Here is a 17,691-nt window from a genome sequence, read left to right as displayed (position 1 = left end):
TGATGTCACTTGTGTTCATTCCCCTCCACCCCCAATTTATTTCTTCTTTTCCATTAGCAGGCTGAAGAGAAGCACTTGATCTGCCTCATTTGATTAGACAGATTACATCCTGAAAATCTGTAGCTAGATGAGGCATAAATTTCATTACTGTTTTTAGCAACTGGCAAGAACAAAAGCAACTCAATTAAATATTCGCTTTAAAAGATCCTTAAAGACAAAGGTCTGAAACTTGAAATCTTGTTTGCAAATCTTTTTTTTTTTTTTTTTTAACTGTTGAAGAAGAACAGCTCAAACATTTTGCAGCGAGGGCAGCTGTTCCCTCCATGCCATGCAGCAATAGGCAACCACTGAATGTGAAACATCGGCAGGCACTCTCCTTTGTCCCCACTCTGGATAAATTCTACAAATATGTATGCGTTTTGCCTAATTTTTCATTCTTATTTAAATATGATTAGTAAAAGTAACATTTCATCTGCCACTAGTAGCTTAGCTGATTAAATATGCAATTCTACATAAATGTCAACTTTAAGCTGCTCTTTTGTCTTCTCGCTCTCATTGTTTCCCTTATTAACAGAGCAAATGGTTATTAGGTGGCTTTTTTGCATCTGTTCTCTCCAGTCTGCAAGTCTTTCTAAACCGTTGGATTGTAACTTCTCAGTCCGAAAACTGGGGCCTGTTCAGTGTGGGTGCTACTTGCTGACATGACCTTAACTCAGCCTCCCTAAAGATCGGTTTCCTGCAGTGAACAACCTGATTCAAAGGATCAATCTACGGAAGCGACGAGACTCTCTTATCTTGGGTGGCGTTATTGGCATCTGTACCATCTTATTGTTGCTATATGCTTTCCATTGATGGACATTCTCCAGAGACTTCAACAACCTCATCTCTCCCTCCCCATCAAGGAGAAGTGGGTGGGGGAAGTCGGTAGACCTGTTCAACAGCCTTCCAGCTCATGGTGGCTGGAATGTCAGCATGATGTCTAAGGTTTATGGTGGCAGACTCTGCAACACTGGTTTTGAGCTGAAGCTGCAGTATTTCTCCTCCTTTGCCATACACATTTACTCTCTGTCTAATTTTGCTCCTGTGATTTTTTATTTTTTTTTATTTTTATTTTTAAATCCCCCATCTCACTATGAGGTAAGTAAACATATAGCATTTAAGAGAATCAATAGAGAAGCTTCCATACTCTGACAAGATGCGATCTGTTGTTGCCTATTAAGTGGAAAAAATGTTGGTTCGCTTCTCCTGGATGGAACCTCTTCAGGAAGCCGGTTTCCCCTCAAGGTCAAGTACAGTACTGGACATTTTGGCCCTACATTAAGGATCTGGCAGCTTTAAGCCATCAGGTTGTTTTATTACTAAATACAACTTCTGTAATATTTTCTAACTCGTGGTTGAGCAGTTGCAAGTCATGTCTACATAATTTATGCTGTGAAAACTGTGCTTTCTTCCCACAAATTCCTCAGACAAATGATGATTGTTCGATTTATTTTATTTTATTTTTTTTTGCACAGAAGATGTATAAACTGCTCTCCAAGGAGAATGGAAAAGGTTTCTTGTGGCTTTAAGGGGACTCCAGGAAATACTAGCAGTCCTGCTTTGGAAAAAGGGAGCATAGTATCCTATCAGTCTCACCATGTTATCAATTCATTTGAAGAGTGACCAAACACACTTTCAGCGAAAGTAACCTTTTGGGTATAAATACTTCAGTTTGGGCTGATACCACAAAAGTCTTCATAAAGATATTACAATTTAAAAAAAAGTCTCTATTTTAATTTAGATGAAAGTTATTCTAATAGCATTAATATTTTTACACTGTAAGTAGGATGAGATTGAAACTGTACATTGGAATGAAAAATACAGTGGCTATGCCCAGTGACCAATGTATCCGTGTGCAAAATTGTTAAATACGTAACTCACAGTTAAAAAAGTTGAATGAGTGAATGGCTGAATATGCAATTAAGTCTCTTCTCTAGTAAGTGCAAAAAAAAATTAATAGATTTTTTTCAGCTGTCAAAACACACCAGAAATACTTTGTCATCAAAACGTATTGGTATTGAGTAACTGTTAACCGATCTAACTTCAGGAATGTCTTTGATATAGCAGATGTAGAAATTACAGATCATCTCCTCTTTCCATTTGTTCTCTATCTTCACCTGTCTTATAATGTAAAAAAGGAAAATTCTGAGGCACTGGACTTCTTCCTAAGGACCTGATTAACTATTTGCACAATTCACTTGCAGTGCTCCTGGTAGGTTCATTGTCTGCTCTCTTGGTAACCCTCGCTGTCTGATACAGTCTCCAGACCTTAGCCTGTGCTAAACAACAACCAGCCCAGGACAGTCATAATTTCATTACTGCTTTTATAGTGTATGTGAAGTACCCTGTTGGAGGGAATAAAGAATTGTGCCGGTGTAGTGTGTAAAATCACACGGTTAAATGTAAACTGTATTGTTCATACGGACTTGAAAAAGGCTTGCGTACGGAGTAACGACTTTGTGCTGAGCAGGCTGCAAAGCCTTTTTTTTGTTGTTGGTTCTTCTCTTTGGGATTAGAAGGAGTTCGCAATCGCTTGTAAAGTTCTGAGGCTTAGCTTTTTAAATAAAGGATGGTCACTTGGATGATTGGGGAATATTCCTGGTGTGAAATAAAGTGCTCATTAGGGGGGGATTTTTCATGAAAAAGATTGAAAGATAAAGGAAGTTTATTAGTGAATCTCTGTGTGTTGGGAGATCAAAGCTCAGCTCCCCTGTTATGTTATTTTCTTTGATTTTTTTCAAAGGGCCCTGATTGGCAGTTACGTTCCTGTTAGGATTGATAGGATTTGGTTGCTGTATAATGGGCAATTAGAAAAGTTGCAGTATCATAAATAAATTCATATATTTAATCTTATAACCGGTCGTTTTAGTGGACTTAATGGATTATATATTTAATTTTACTGTGCAACAGAAGCTGCTATGGAAAACATGCGGATGATCGTAAATGTGTAAGCAGTTGACTTCTCACGGCTAGCGAGGAGCTGATCTTGTGTTGCAGTGCAAAATGGTGTTGAGAGAGTTTGGTATCGTCTAACGCATTCAGGTACCCTAGGAGAACTGCCCCTTCCGTGAGCGTGCGGCAGTCCTGGCACGTGGCTTGGCTCTCTAAGAAGGAATGCTAGTGGCCAGGGGAAGGAACTTGCTACTTCTCCTCCATCCCTCTCCCAACTACGGCATCCAATCTGTAACTAGGCCAGTGGACTATGATAAATGAGAACAACAAGGAAATGGCAGGCTTATTCAGTCTTTCATCCTGGGTCTCCAAAGCGGAGCTTGTTCTCGTGACTCCCGCTGCTTTATTCTTTCATTGTCTCGGTCCCTCTCCCCTCACTTAAAAGCAGCCAGGCTTCGCAACTTGCTGGGGGCAGGTAGTCCAGTGAAGCTGGTAGTGTCGCAGTCCTGTAAAGCATCCAACGGTAGCTGTAGGCAGTCGATTCTGGCAAGGCACACGGGCGACTGCTCTCAGTCACTTTGAGAGTGTTTCAAAGTCTCTGCCGCCCAGGAAGAGAAACGCTGTGTCTTGTGCAAGCTATGGTGTCACAGCAGCCCGGCTTCTTACAGTACAGTCCGATTTATCACTAGTCAGCATCCTTTGCTGAAGAGACTGGCAAAGCAAGGATGCCCAATGGGTTTGATTCCCTTTGTGTATGGCTGGGACCAGTGGGATGTTCACTAAGTCTGTACGTGCTTTCATTAACCAGGAGCCTGCTCCTGCTTAGGTGTCCAAAAGGAAAAGACGGCATTTTTCTTCATTTAATCATTCGTGAGATGAGGAACCTCTAGGTATCCAGTTACGAATCCAGTTGCCACCACACCATTACATAACCAACCAACCAATACCCCCTTTTTGTTTTTCTAGCGTGTGAAAGATCCTTATAAAAAGTGGTTAGTGCAGTTCAGTTCCTTGCTGCATGTTGCAAATGGACCTCAGGTGAAACAGAGTTAAGCGACTGAGCTGAGTTTCTTTCCCGAGATGCCTTTGCACATCAGGATTTCTTTTCCCTGTTTTCAAATTGCATTCAGGACACAATTTTCTAATGAGGAAAATAATTCTGCTATGTTCATAATAGAGAGTTTGCACAGCCCCCCCTTTGGAGACTGGAGCATATGTAGAAGTGGGCTGCACAAAAGAATACAGTACAAGATAATTAAAGACAAAACTGAGCCATGTTCGGGGAGACCTCTGCAAATCCACTTGGCGCCCTGTGCCTCTCTCTGCCCGAGTGTGATCGATCCAAGTGAAAGCCTTTGTTAGCGTGCCCACCGCTGAGCCAGGAAGCATTTCATATCATTCTTGGTCAAAAGGAAAGGCTGTCGTCTTTTGTCGTGGAACATAACAGTCCGGGGCCCTGTGTATTTTTCCAGTTGCACTTTCTAATTTGTTTGCTTTTCAATTGGCTTGCTGAAACCTACCTATTTTATTGCACCTGTAATGACTTTTGTTCTCTCCTATCGTGCATTTTCTGTATGTATAAAAAAAGCTTTGTTATGTAATTTAATAATAAATTAGAATTCTAAATGATCTGTGCAGAAGATTTCTTTGAACAATTCCTGGCTGCCAGTACAGCCGTTCAGATATAGGCAAGACCTGGTTAATCGTCCAGTCCATCCCTCTGTGAATGCAGGATTGTCACCTGCGTCAGGGTCTGTCAGTCTTCTCTAGTCCTGTCGGAAGAGTCCTATAATGATGAAACTTTCACTTCTCTTCATGGCCACCACCAGATGTACCCTATTCCACCCCGTTTACCTGAAATAATCCCTTTGTGTTCATAGTCACACTGTGTCATGTTATAAATTTCCTCTGGTGTTTTTGTCTCTTGCCAAGCATTAAATACACCACTCTTTCATGGAAAATAAGGGTTGGAAGGGACCTCAGGAGGTCACCTAGCCCCAACCCCCTGCTCAAAGCTTTGCTTATAAGCCTCCAATTTTTCTTTTTGGTAACAAGGTTCTCAGGGCACCTTCAAATCTGTGACTGTGAGGTGCATGCTGCCTAAATTGTGTTGTAACCTTGAGTAATGTGATGTCCTCTGCTCCCAGAAATGAATGGAGCTAGTTACTGAAGCAGTCAGTGTGAAGTGTGTTCCTGCACACGTACAAATGTGATAGTTTTTGTGTTGTGCTTCAAGCGTCTGGGAGTGGGAGTAAGGATCTTCTCTGAGGGTGAGCTAAAGAGCTTTTGTAAATGCCCCTGGGAAGTGTTTTACCCCCCAGATCTCTGAATTGACTCCCACTGCAGATGCATAATCGCTTCTCGGCCTCTTGAAGGCTCAGATCGAGCGAAAACATTTATACTTGAAAATTCCTGTCTGCCTGGATGCTGCTCCAGGGCTCTTTATTTCTTCTGTCAGAGGTTCACAGCTCAAACACCAAAAGTAATTCAGCTTCTTGAAGTGCTTGTGCAGCTCCCAACCCTTGTGGAAAACGCAGAGAGAATGTAATTTAATGTAAAGTTAAATGATCTCCTACAGACACTGTAGCACACATCCCCTTCACCTAGTGATGTTTGAATTCTTTCCTCGCCTTGCTTCACACTGCTTTCCAGGAAATTATTTTCCTTTTGATCCTCTTTTTTTCCTTCCCCACCAGGTTTTCATCCGCCTAGATGTGCAGCCCGACAGTTGCTTACACAGCTGGTTCTACTGCAGTTTTTCCTCTCTTCCCTCGTCCCCTTGCCATCACCAGCTGGCAAGACAGCCCTGCCACAAGCTTAGCTTTCATGTGTAGTCCCAGTCAGTCCATCCATCTCTGAGATTAGCTGTCTAAGAGTGATAGAAACAGGCTGCTTCCTTGAGTCATAGCCTGCATCTGTCCTTTCCCTTCTGACAGGCACTTTATTAAATAGCCAGCAGGCTCTTGCTAACTGCTTTTCACGTATGCAGAGTAGTGGATGTAAATTTTTTAATAGGCAAATGGTTTAGAGAGCTGTGTGTCCTCCTTTTTTAACAACTGCCTTCACTCAGCACCGCTCCAGCTCCCCAGGCTTAGGAGACTCAAACTTGCCTGTAATCTCAAGACACAAAGCTTCTAACATCTTGACTTTGAAATGCAATTTGTCCGTGGATGTGGTCATCTTTGAGCACTGATGTAGCAGAGCTACTTTGGTTCTAGCTTCTTATATTTTTCTAAGGGATTTGATTCATCAAAACGTAGGCAAATGTTAACTTTCTTCAACCAGAAATGGCCTGTGAAACTCCTACAGTCTGTTGAGCAAAGGCGTTCAGGGAAAGAAAGGATTTTTGGGTCAAGTGATGGGAATTCTGATATTTTGTCTGGAGACAGCCAGGTAACGCTGTTACTGATGTGCCAAACCAGAATGCAAGCTTGTGACCAGTAATGCTGCAGGGTAGGATTTTTCCAGCGGGGTAAGTTAGCCTCAAAGAGCAGATACTACTATCACCCCCCTTTTTTTAATCGTAGGATAGGAACGATGGATTTTTTCAGGACTAATCATCTTTCCACGGTGCAGAACTACATCCAAATGCAAACTACACTTAATTCCTCCCCATCTACCCTGCCTCTTGCCATTTCTCTCCTGCATGTGTTGGGCCCCCTCTGATGCAGGTTGCTCATTGTGAACTTTGTGGGCCTATTCTTGGTCTCATTTCAGTATGAAAAAACTCTGCCACGTTTATGTCTGGTTTGGGTGGTGCAATACCAACACGGGGTTCGGTGGGAACATTTTGGAAAGGCACTCCCTTCTCTGTAAACCTGCCCACTAGGACACGAGACATTTGCCTTTTCAGAGCAGTCTGTGCAAAGTCCTGGAAAACACGGTCAGAAGTAAATGCCTGGTAGCAAAAGCAGATAGTCCAGCGATGAGCCGCTTGGCACGGGGCTGTGGAGTCTCGCCGGCTCTTCGTCCGAGGCCTGAGACGTGGAGCTGCAGCCACCTTGGAGAGCTCCGCAGCTGCGCCCACAAGATTCTGGCTCCAGGGAAGGAAGGCCGTGCACCGCGGGACTTGCTGTTGGCTTTGCGAGAAGTGGCGCGTAAAATTCCATCTTCGTTTGGAATAAAAAACCTAAATTATTAATCCAGCTACATCCTCTTTCCAGCTTTCTAGAGAGTCAATAATTTATAGTGGCACAAGAGGAAGGCTTTTCTTTAACCGTCAGTCTTCAGTAGGACTATTGTTCATCTCAAGAACCGGTGTCCTTCTTGATGACATCAAACGCAGCACATATTCATGCATTATGAATGAGCCGTGCTCCAGTTCATTACTCCTACTGCAATTCCGCGAGAAGGTTTCCTGTTGAAAAAGGACTGAGCTTTTCACTGCATGCTCATTAGTGGAGACAGGAGGCATGTAGGATCTTTGTGCTTTCTCTGCTCTTTCCTTGAAAGTGGGGAAGCCTCTAGGACATGCAGCATCATGGGTTTAATGTTCAAGGGTGGAGAGAAAACCTCAACATGCAGCTGAGAGATTTACATTTTCAAAGAACCATCCAAGCATTGCTGTGTATCCGAAACATGGCTCTTCAGACAGAGACATTGCATAGGCCGTGCACGTTGCTTCACCAGTGGCAGTAGCTTGGGTTATACATTTATCTTGCCGCCTTTTGGAGCTGTTCAGAGCTGTCTTGTAAGTGTGGGCCCCTATGGATTACTCTCTTTCCAGCCTCTGCTGTTCATGTCAGACCATAGTGAAGCCAATGTCTCGTAGCTGAGGGGCCCTTTGCCGTATAGAAGATTCCCGTGCATGTCAGTTATGATAGGACGGTGGATTATGGGACCTCCAGAGTGAAATCTCACTGCTTCATTACTATGAACAGTGTCCAAAAACTCCTTACTGGTTGCAGACAGTGGGCTGGATAAATCTGCAGCCCCCTTGGGTTAATGCTCTTTTTGTGTACTTCGTTTCAGTCTTTCCTTTTTCATGCAGAACCTCCTGTCTCGGTTGCCTTCCTCCTGCTGGTGCCTCTTGCTACCGCACCGCATGCTGCTCTATGTGGCCAACTCTTTTGAGTTTCCTGATCCTCTTCCCTTCTCTGTAGCCATCTGCCGTCTTCTTCCTGAAGGAGCCCTAAAGTTGTGCTAACTGTGTTCCTGTAGTTGCTAACTGTGCTTCTGCAGCCTGACTGTAATGAATGTCCCCCGTGTCCGTGAGCCAGCACTTGCTGTTCTCTTATCACCAGTCGTTTTCTCCTGGTGACTACAGGTTCCCTTGAGTGGGTCCCGCGTAAATCAGTGGTATGTTTCTGGTGGCATTTGTGATTTGTGTTTCTTGAGATCTCGCATCTGGGATGTCATTCCGTTTATCTTCCCTTTTCTCCAGCTGTTCATGCTGTCAGACGCGCTTTTCACCCTCCTGAATGTTTGGCTTCAACGCTGTGTTCCAGCCAGGGATGCACTTGTCCTGTCCCTTGTCGGAGTTTGATTGTTGTCATTTTGTCAAAACATTGCATTTCTTTGGTTTAATATTTATCACATTGTGGCATCAAGTAGCTCTGCTCAGGAGCCACGGCCTTGCAATGCGAGACTATCTGATGCATTTCAGGTGCTCCCAGTGCCTTTCATTAGTCTCCAGTAAAAGTCCATCTACACCTGTCAGAAGGCTTTCCTTAATGGCGCCTGGCACACTCGTCTTCCAAGAGGCAGATGAGTGATTGCTGGAGGGGGAGAGGTGTAGCTTGAGCATGCTGTAACCATCTCCCTCCTCGTGATCGTGCTTTCCCCACTTGCAGAGCGAAGGGAGCAGTGTTCCTGGGTGAGAATGTGGCGACGTTGCCACTTGGTGCCACAACCCTCTGCAGCACTTGCTCACCTTGACCCCCTGACCATCTCCACTGTGACAGTGGCCCAGGCCACTGCCCTGGCACCCCTGGAAACTCAGTGTGTGCGCAGTACCATGCGTCCCTCAGCATGGCCATCGCGGGCCCTCCAGGATCTGCTCCTGCTCCCAGATGTGCGCGACGTGCAGGGCAGGTGTTGTCCTGGAGCTGTAGCCCAAGGGTTGCGTGGTGTTGGGAGGCTCAGGTTCTCATCCCCCTGCTCGGTTGCCCTGTAAGGCAGCACTTTTCCAGGAGTGGTTTTGAAGGGCCCTGGGGCATCATCTCACTTCCCCCAGCAGGAGCAAGCTATCGGTGTAATGGGAGGCCTTCGGGATAGGCGGTGGGCCCTGCGGGGATGGGGCTCTGGGACTCTCTCCTGTGCATGTGGGCAGTGCGCTCTCGGGTGGGGGGTTTTCCAGGCATCGCCCACAGTCCCCGAAGAGCTAAGCAAGCTGCTGCCCTGCTGGCTCTTGCTCTCCCTGGCCTGACTCCATCCCTCCCACAAGCTGACACTCGCCTTCTGGGGAAAGCCGCGTGCTCTCCCTGCAGTTCAGCAGATCTAATTGCAGGGATATGGAGCCTATGCAGGGAGATCGCTGGCCTCCTTCTGTGCTGCTCTGTCAGGAAGGCTTGCGGTCCTGTTAGTGCCAGCACTTCCAACAGGGACTGCTAGCGACTACAAGCTGTGCGTCCTGTTAACCCCTTGGAACTACGACTTCATGAATGGGGAGGCGGGGAGAGGAGATGGATGTGGAGGCCCTGCTGCAGCCGTGGGAACTCTGCTTCCTGCCTGTCAGCAGCTTCGGGGGGTGGCTGCTGCCAGGCAGGAGCTGTCCCTGGCGCTGGAAATCTCCATGACTCGGCTAATCTGTAAAGCCAGGAGAGCCTGGCTTTCTCACCTGCCTCATCCCCTCTGTTTGTGCAGCCCTTTCTTCCCACACGGTTTCCCACCTGCCCTAGTAGCAGATCTGCCCCATGCCCCTGTGCACCCTGGCCTGCCTCTCCCAGGCCACGCTCCTCCCTGCCTGCTCTGCCTCCTCTCCATTTCCAGGGCAGTTCTGTACATACTTCCTGCTGATGGAGCTGGGGAAAGGGGTCCTCCGGTGTTGGCTGAATCCTGGTGGGGAAGCTGGAGCTGTGTCCGTAAGTAAGTGCAAGCACCTTTCATCACAAAAATCCTGCAGCATGGGAGGGCGTCTTCAACACTTTGCTCTTGTTGGGCTTTGATTTTATTGTGGTTTCCTAGCTGCTTGAGCCCTGGTTCTGGGCCTGCGATGAATAATAGTGTGGCAGGTTAATTGCCCTGCCTTGTCCTGATGCCCAGATGAAATTGAAATGATAATACATTTGCATTGATCCGAGTTGGGAAGGACTAGGCGCTCATAACGGGGGTTTATGAAACTGGGCCCGCAGTCAGATTGCTGCAGAGTGTAAAGCAGCTCCTACCTGCCTCCAATTAAACCCTTTGAAGAGGTGTTGAGAGAGACCAGGAGCTCAGGCGCCTGAGGCACTTCATTTTGAAGACTTTCCATATTTTTTTCATAGTGGAGATTATTAAAGCAAACAGCTTAGCCAGCTGGAAAGTCTCAGGCAGTTACTGGACCAAGAATAACATCTGCCTCGACACCAGTGAGGCTGGAAATGACGAGGCCCATCCATCTTCATGTTTCAGAGCGTAACCCAAGAGCTGAGCTCAGGAAGAAATCCCCGCTGCCAAGTGTGTTAATTTTTTTGCAACTATTTAGTTGGTCTAATAAAAGATATCACCTCCACACAAGGAGTTTTGTCTGCCTATGGCCTTAGACCAACACGGCTACAACCAGTATCCCTGAATTGAGGGGGAGATGTTCATCTTCCTTCAAGTGCATAGCAGTGACACCTGCCCAGATGCACACCCCCACTCGGTGACAGTCCCTCACTTTGCAGTTGTGTAAACCAGCCAGTAATCCCGGTGCAAGAGATGATGGAGACTGTCCTGGTCCCCTGGTAGGCTGCCAGCTTTAGCTCTGAAAACGTGCTCTGCATGTGTGTATATATCTTCTTTGGTTAGTCTAGAAGGTGCAAATCTACCCTGTCTTCCACTTGGCTTCAGACTAACTGGGTGCATCTACACATGCAATTAGTGCGACACAGTAAACTCGGTGCAGTTGATTGCAGTTCCCTGGGACTGCAGCACCTTGCGGTGGGGTGGAGCAGCCCCGGCTGCCAGGGGCCTAGGGCTGCTCCTCCCTGGCTCTGTGCTGTGGAGGGGCTGCCTGGGGGGAAACCGGTGCTCCAGTGCAGGGCTAGTCAGCAGGCAGCCCCCGCGCTGACGCATCATTGTACCCCAGCCAGCGCTGCCACTGTCTACATGTGCATTTTGTTGCATGTAACTACACTGCTGTAGGATAATACTTGTATCAGGTAGTACAATCCTGCAGTGGCCTTAATTAATTGACTGCGGCCTAGTAGTGCCACACATATAAATGGTGATGCTTTACTGTGGAGCTAATTAGCTCCGTGGTGAAGTGTCTTGTGTAGATGCGACCAGTGCGTCTCTGACATGGCAGCGCCTGGGCTGCGCGGTGAAAAGTCAGCTCTGCTCTAGGCCGTCCCGCGCTGAGCAGATTGCTGCGCTGTTGCTGTACGGCTGTCTTTGCACTCAGCGGGAGCGGGAGCCAGCTTCCAGGGGGCTGTGCTGGGCACGGGTGGGTGGTGCTGCATGTCACAGCTCAGGTGGACGTGCCGTGTGTGCCCAAAGCAGCGTGGCCAGACAGTTTGATTGCAGGTCATTCCCAGAGGTGCAGCTGCATCCTGGCGGGGGACAGAAAAGGTCTGAGTCTCTGGAGCCTGGAACTGGCAGTGGCAGAAAGGTCATTTTTGGTGTTTTTGCACGTGACCCAGAATTGGCGCAAATTCCTTCAGCAGTGAGGAACGTGAAGAGGCGAAAGAGGCTGCCCTGAATGTTTGGTAGAAGCTGCCTCTGACATGGAAATTAGATGTAAACCTCTTGCCATTTCCTCACAGATCTATTATTCATGGGCACTTTGGGTTGGCATATTAATAAAACAGGAAGCTAAAACATTTGGTATTCCCACCCCTTTAGTGCAGCATTTGGGAGGAGGCTGTCGGCTTCACTCTGTGCCAGCCCTGTGTTCCACATCTGGCCAGCTGTCTGAGCCTTCCCGGGCATGGCCCGTTGACGTGTCCTGTGGTGGGTTTCCAACAGCACATGCTTCCCCAGTTCTCAGTGCATGCGACAGGGTCCTGCCCCGGCTGCACGCACAAGGGTTCCTCCCTCCTGCTTCCCTGGGAGTGCTGAATCCAGCTGGGGTGCAGTGGTGCAGGGAGAGGGCCAGGGGCAGTGTGACAACCTGCCCTGCCACCCAGGGTTGTGCACAGAGATCTCCGAGCTGAGGCCGGCCACGCAGACTCTGCAAAGCTCTTCTCAAAGAGCCGCTCCGTCCAGATGACGTATTGTGCATGGGTTGCTAGTGGCAGCACATCGGGGTCCTTTCTGTTACCCCCTGTTGCTAGATACAGAGCGGAGAGCCTATATTGGACTGTGGACACGTCTGAGTCTGCACAGGGCAGGCCCTTTTGTGCCTTAGGAGCCCTGAAGACTTGCACCTCATGGAAACAGGAGGGGAATGGAAGAGGTGCTCTTTCATCACTGACACAAACGAGCTTGCATTTTAAACCTGAGAAAATCATTAGCACAGGCTTTGTGCCACACCTGGCTTTAACCTCGGCCTCTGGATATGGGCACTGGGGAGATGGGTGTCAATCTTGCTGCTCTTCTCCTCTGAAGGGAGGAGACTCAGCACAGCGGTAGCAGCTCTGCACTTTTCTTGGGGGGTGCACAAGGATTGGATCTAATTGCCTCTGAGGTTCTGAGTGCATGGTTTTGATTTTGCAGTAGAAGAAATTACAGCTCTCTTCTCTAATGAGGAAAGGAGCCTCTAGTGCAGTGCTGGCTGTTACAGGAATTGGCAGAATGGTGCCTTGCCTCAGCACATGCAGCCCGAGAGCTGGGGCTGAGCTTTCAGCGCAGAGACGTGGTCCTGAACACCGCCTCTCTCCATCCCTACCCCGCATCCCTTTGCATCCAACCCAGTCAGCACATCCTAAGCAAAACCCCAGCTGCCAGTACTCGGACAAATGACGTCCACGGCAAGGCTTGCCATTGGGCTATTGCCACCTTGGCTGGAAATGCTGCACGCTGCAGAGCCCCGAGTTTTGAGCTGCCTGGAGGAGAGCAGTCGTAACGCAGCGAGCAGGGTCTTGCAGCCCCAGCAGGAGCGGGTGACAGGCCTCGAGGATGGGGGTGGAGGGTGAAGCCTTCCGTAATTTGCCTGTAATCCGTCATGGTGCGGGAGGTGCCCCGCTGCTGTTTCTGCCCGGAGAGTCCTGCCTGCCAGCGCCTGTTCCAGGCAATGCTGTTATGCTCGCCGCTTCGCCCCACGGCTTGCAGGAGTTTCCCAGATGTCAGCACTGCTGCCTCACAGGATGAGAGGGAAACGTTTTCTGTTCCATTCAGGCCATTGCTCTGATGGGCTCTGAAGCGGGTATGTTGGATCAGAGCAGTGGGGGGGATGACTGTTACCTTCTCGGCATAGGGAGAGCTGGTGAGCCCTGGGGGGCAGCACACAAACAAAAGCCAACACTTCCGGGAGGTGTGGGACCTGGCCCGGGGAGGTGGGAGGCCTGCCAGATGCCCTCTTTAGCCAGGTCTCGAGATGAAGAGCTGGACAGGCACTGCGTGGGGCTCTGCTGCAGGGGAAGGAGCTGTGCAGAGACCTTCCTTCATGTCTCGCTGGCCGCCATCATCTTTCCTAGTTGATGTCCGCTGGATGGAGCGTTTTTGTTCACCTGGGGATGCAGCTGGAGGAGGGGGCTCGCAATTAACTGATGCACAGGCATTTGGGTGCAGGAGCATCAAACGGATATCTTTGCTTAACTAGGAGTTGCGCCTTAAATGCTACTGGGCTGTTAGAGACTGTTGTACTTGGTGCACAGACAGGCAGTCCAGTCTAGGCGCGCTGCTTGACAAGGCCCTCCTGGGACCGGATACATTCCCAAAAGTGACTAGGAATGGGGGTGCCCAGCTTACGAAACCTTAAAGGGACCTGATTTTCAGCACCTCCTGCAGATCCGTCCCCTTGCAGCTTTTTTAAGTTGGAGACCCAAAGTCACCAGTCACTGTTAAAAGTCCTGGCTGGATCCTTTGGTCTGTGCGAGGCTGCAGGAAGGTGAGAAATAGTCTGGGCTTTAACCTGCCTGGTGGGAGGCGTATGTCTGGGTCACGGAGGGAGGCCCTGTCACCAGCTAGGCTACTTTCCCCAGGCGTTTGGTCTCCTCCCCTCATCGGGACTGCCAGAACTGGCCTCGGTCTTGCTTTTGGGCGCCTTCAGGTTTCAGGTGTTCTGCCTCTCGGGATTGCAGATCCTTGATCCGGTTCCCTTCAAAGCATCTTTGTGGCAGAGCGGAGTACCTTGGCTGCAGAGCCCTGGTAAATCCTTTCCTTTGCAAATGTGACGGCACCCGGGGGAGTGAGAGGTCAGCTCTTCAGGGAGCGCCCCAGTAGCCGTCCTCTTAGGCTGGGCAGGATGCGTGGTCCGTGCAGAGAGCAGAGGAGCCGCAGTCGGGCGCAGCGCAGTTTTGTCCCGGCTCCGCTGTGCGGTATGGTTTCCCCGCCTCTCGCAGGGGAACGGATCCACTCCCCCGGCTCTGGGAAGCACTGCACAAACGCGAAGGGCTGTGATGGGCTGCGGCGCTGCACACTGGGAGCAGACACCCCTGCATACATTCAGTCCCAGCTCGCAGCTCAGCCGGGAGCAGACCAGGCGCAATGGTTCCAGCTGCTCCATGTGGGAGGTTTCAGCGCTGCTTGCGCTGGGCTGACTCCTCCCGACGCGGACCCCTCGGGCTCCTAGCCCGGCGCAGGGGCGTGGGGAGCGCCGCATGCCGCACTCGAGCAGCTGCACTAGCTCACGACCAGCATGCGCGCCTCAAAGCCACAGCGGAGGTGGAGGGTGGCCGTGGAGTTGTGCCTACGTCTCAGTTCTTGCTGCCTTCTCTCTGCCACACGCATGGCAAGTTTTTTAGCCCCTGCTCCCCTCAGGGGAGGTGTGGGCTATTCAATGAAAACTCCCCCCCTGGCATGCCCTCTCCCTTTCCCCAGGGAGCAGCCTGGCTGGGACGTGGCCTCCACTTCCCATCCCCGCTCTTCCTGCCACGTCTGAAGGCCCCGTTCCCCACCAGGTGCAGGAAGCAAAGCCCAGGGTCCAGTTCCTATTTGCTCCTCACTTGAACAGAACGAGCCAGCTCACTTTGGACCATGCAGGTTATGTTTTATTTTATTTTTTTCTCATGCCAAGAAATACAAAGGAAAGTCTGAAAGATACAGTCCCAGCGCCCTGCTGGGAAAAGAGCCTTTATCAGCAGAAAAGAGCCCCGAGCTGGAACTGCTGACGTGGCCGTGCTGCTTGCAGGGAGTGCTCTGTAAATCCCTAGCGGAGGGGGATCCTTTGCACCCGTTTTCAGGACAGGGTGAGCTGGGAGCACGATGTGCTCACGGCAGCCACGAGGAATAGGCCATGGGCTTTGCGTAAAGGATCTGAGATCTTGTCATCCCCTAAAAAGGACCGAAACAGAAGTGACCTGCTTAGCAGGGAGGGCGCGAGGTCCTGAGCTCAGACCTAATTAAAGACGGCAGGATGCCAGCCCAGCGGAGAAGTGGATAACCCAAGCTTGGGATTCATCCCTTCCACTCATCATTTGCTAGAACCAAGCACATGCTGAGTGCTGGTTTCTTTCCTTCCCATCTGTGCTAGAAACCCTTTAGACTCGTCTCTGGGCACCTCTGCACCAAGCCGACCGTGACAGCGAGCCGGCTGCGGCAGCCGAGTCAATTTGTGTAGAAGCTCTCGACACTTCTTAAGCCCCTGGTCGCAGCATCCTGCCGGCACAAGAGCTGCTCCGTTCAGAGGGCCCGGATCCCTCCTTCGGGGCTATTTTTCATTCCAGCATCTCTCCTGCTGGCAAGAGACGGCCCTCCAAGCTTGTGGCGGTCAACTCGAGCCAAAACGAGCCGAGTCAGGGACTTACGTCAGTCCACACACACCTACTACTCTTGCACGGGCAGTTTATATCTACTGACGTACAGACCTCCAGGACCTTGTGCTTCCCACTGCTACCTGACTGAATTTATACCTGCTTTTTCTACCTTTTCCTTCGCTTCAGCCTCCCACAGCCTGTTCTCAACATCAGGTGGGGCTGGATTTCCTCCTCCTGCCTCTGCCCCCCCTTGCCTTCACATGGATTCAGACCAGGAGACCCAGAGTAGGTGGTTTCCCATCAATTAATGCGTTTGAATGTTGGAGAAGTAACCGGTGGGCAGAGCTGCCCAGGCCCTGAGGCTGGCATAGCCCTTGCAGTGGGGAATGCTGACACGTGGGGCAGCAGCAAGGAGACGACGCTGAGAGATGGGCACAGGGAGGGGGAAGGAAAAGTCCTTTCCCTTTGTGTATTGTGATGAGGTCCTGCGTGATAACAGCTAGAGGAGCAGCACTGATTGCAAGCAGAGAAAGAGGTGATCTGATGGCCATGATCTGTTCTCAGTGGTGACCGCAAGGAGCAGTGGTTTCAAGTTGCAGCAAGGGAGGTTTAGGTTGGATATTAGGAAAAGCTTTCTCGCTAGGAGGGTGGTGAAGCCCTGGAACAGGCTACCCAGGGCGGCGGTGGAGTCTCCATCCTTGGCAGTTTTCAAAACCCAGCTGGACAAAGCCTTGGCTGGGATGATGTAGTTGGGGCTGGTCCTGCTTGGAGCAGAGGCCTGGACTAGATGTGACCAACCCTTGTTTTCTATGATCTATCCAGTTATATAAATGGGCACGGTTGGGGAGGGGTAGGGAGATACCAAATTCCTTCTGGAAAAATGCAGGCTCGTGTGTCTAGGCCGAGCAAATCAGGATGGCAGAGCTCAGTGGGAAGCTACACCAGGGATGCTAAAATGTGGAATGACCCAGGGAAGACGCAGGCAGGGCAGTTTGCCACGGGGCACAGTGGGAAAAAGATCAGGACAGGAGCATCGTATTGTAGAGCAGGGAAAAGGCTGGCAGCCTCCAGCAGCCGACCTCTACAGCACTGCCTGCCGCCCCAGGGAGCCGAGCGTGGATGAGCTTATAGGTGGCTCAGATTGAACCGGGAAGAACTGAGGAAGGAGCGAGAAGAAACTGGAAAGATGAATATATATGCAAGACTGGATGGGGGCACGGCCAAATGGTGAGCCAGTGACACGGGGTAAGCTGCTGGCAGGCAGCATCCATCTGTCATGCACCAGAGCATGCGTTTACCTTTCTGGTAAACCTCCCTAAACCTCCTCCCTGGCTCACCTTGAGGTGCACCTGCAAGCAGCTGAGAGCTGTAGACCTGAGCGAGAGAGAGGTGACATTTGGGACTGGACAGGTGCGGTGAATGAAATGAAGGGCAGGCAGAGGAACCCCGGGCTGGCGCGTTAGGATCTGTTTCCAGACCAGAGCTGTCCCTGCCTGCCGTGCTCCCCTGGGGCCTTACACAGCGGCCTCAGGACCGCGATTGGGACTGACAGGGCAGCGTGCTCTGGACACAAGTGGGTCTAAGCACACGCGAAGAGCTGAGGAGGGAGCTTTGAAGTGCAGAGCACTTGGAAGGAAGTCTAATGGCTGGAGCAGCTTAGAGAGAAGAGTAAATCACTAAGGAACTTATTGCCTTAATTCTTCTGTGTTATTATATTTAAGAGTAAATCAAGAAGCTGTTGCCTTGGCAGTCTGATGATGCCCAGTAAGGCAGAAAGCAGAGCCCATTTGGAAGCATCCGACAAATTATCGCTGCAACTGTCTTCTGAAAGCTTTTGCTTTCG

The 17,691-nt window shown here is 49.9% G+C and overlaps 1 protein-coding gene across 2 annotated transcripts in view; it reads left to right on the top strand.

Annotated features, from left to right (window-relative positions):
- The window catches only part of GOSR1 (golgi SNAP receptor complex member 1), a 47,003-nt gene extending 42,485 nt beyond the window's left edge, over positions 1-4,518 (top strand). For both annotated transcript variants that reach the window (XM_019545781.1, XM_019545780.1), the window contains exon 8: positions 728-4,518. In XM_019545781.1, coding sequence (XP_019401326.1) covers positions 728-852 — 125 coding nt within the window. In that variant the 3' untranslated portion in view covers positions 853-4,518. The remainder of the gene's footprint in view (positions 1-727) is intronic.
- Positions 4,519-17,691: the final 13,173 nt, after the last annotated feature.

This window comes from Crocodylus porosus, unplaced genomic scaffold (assembly GCF_001723895.1).
Source record: "Crocodylus porosus isolate Cpor-Errol unplaced genomic scaffold, CroPor_comp1, whole genome shotgun sequence".
NCBI classification, from domain to species: Eukaryota; Metazoa; Chordata; order Crocodylia; family Crocodylidae; genus Crocodylus; species Crocodylus porosus.
The sequence above is the reverse complement of the archived record's forward strand: the minus strand, read 5'-3'. Positions and strand labels throughout refer to the sequence as shown.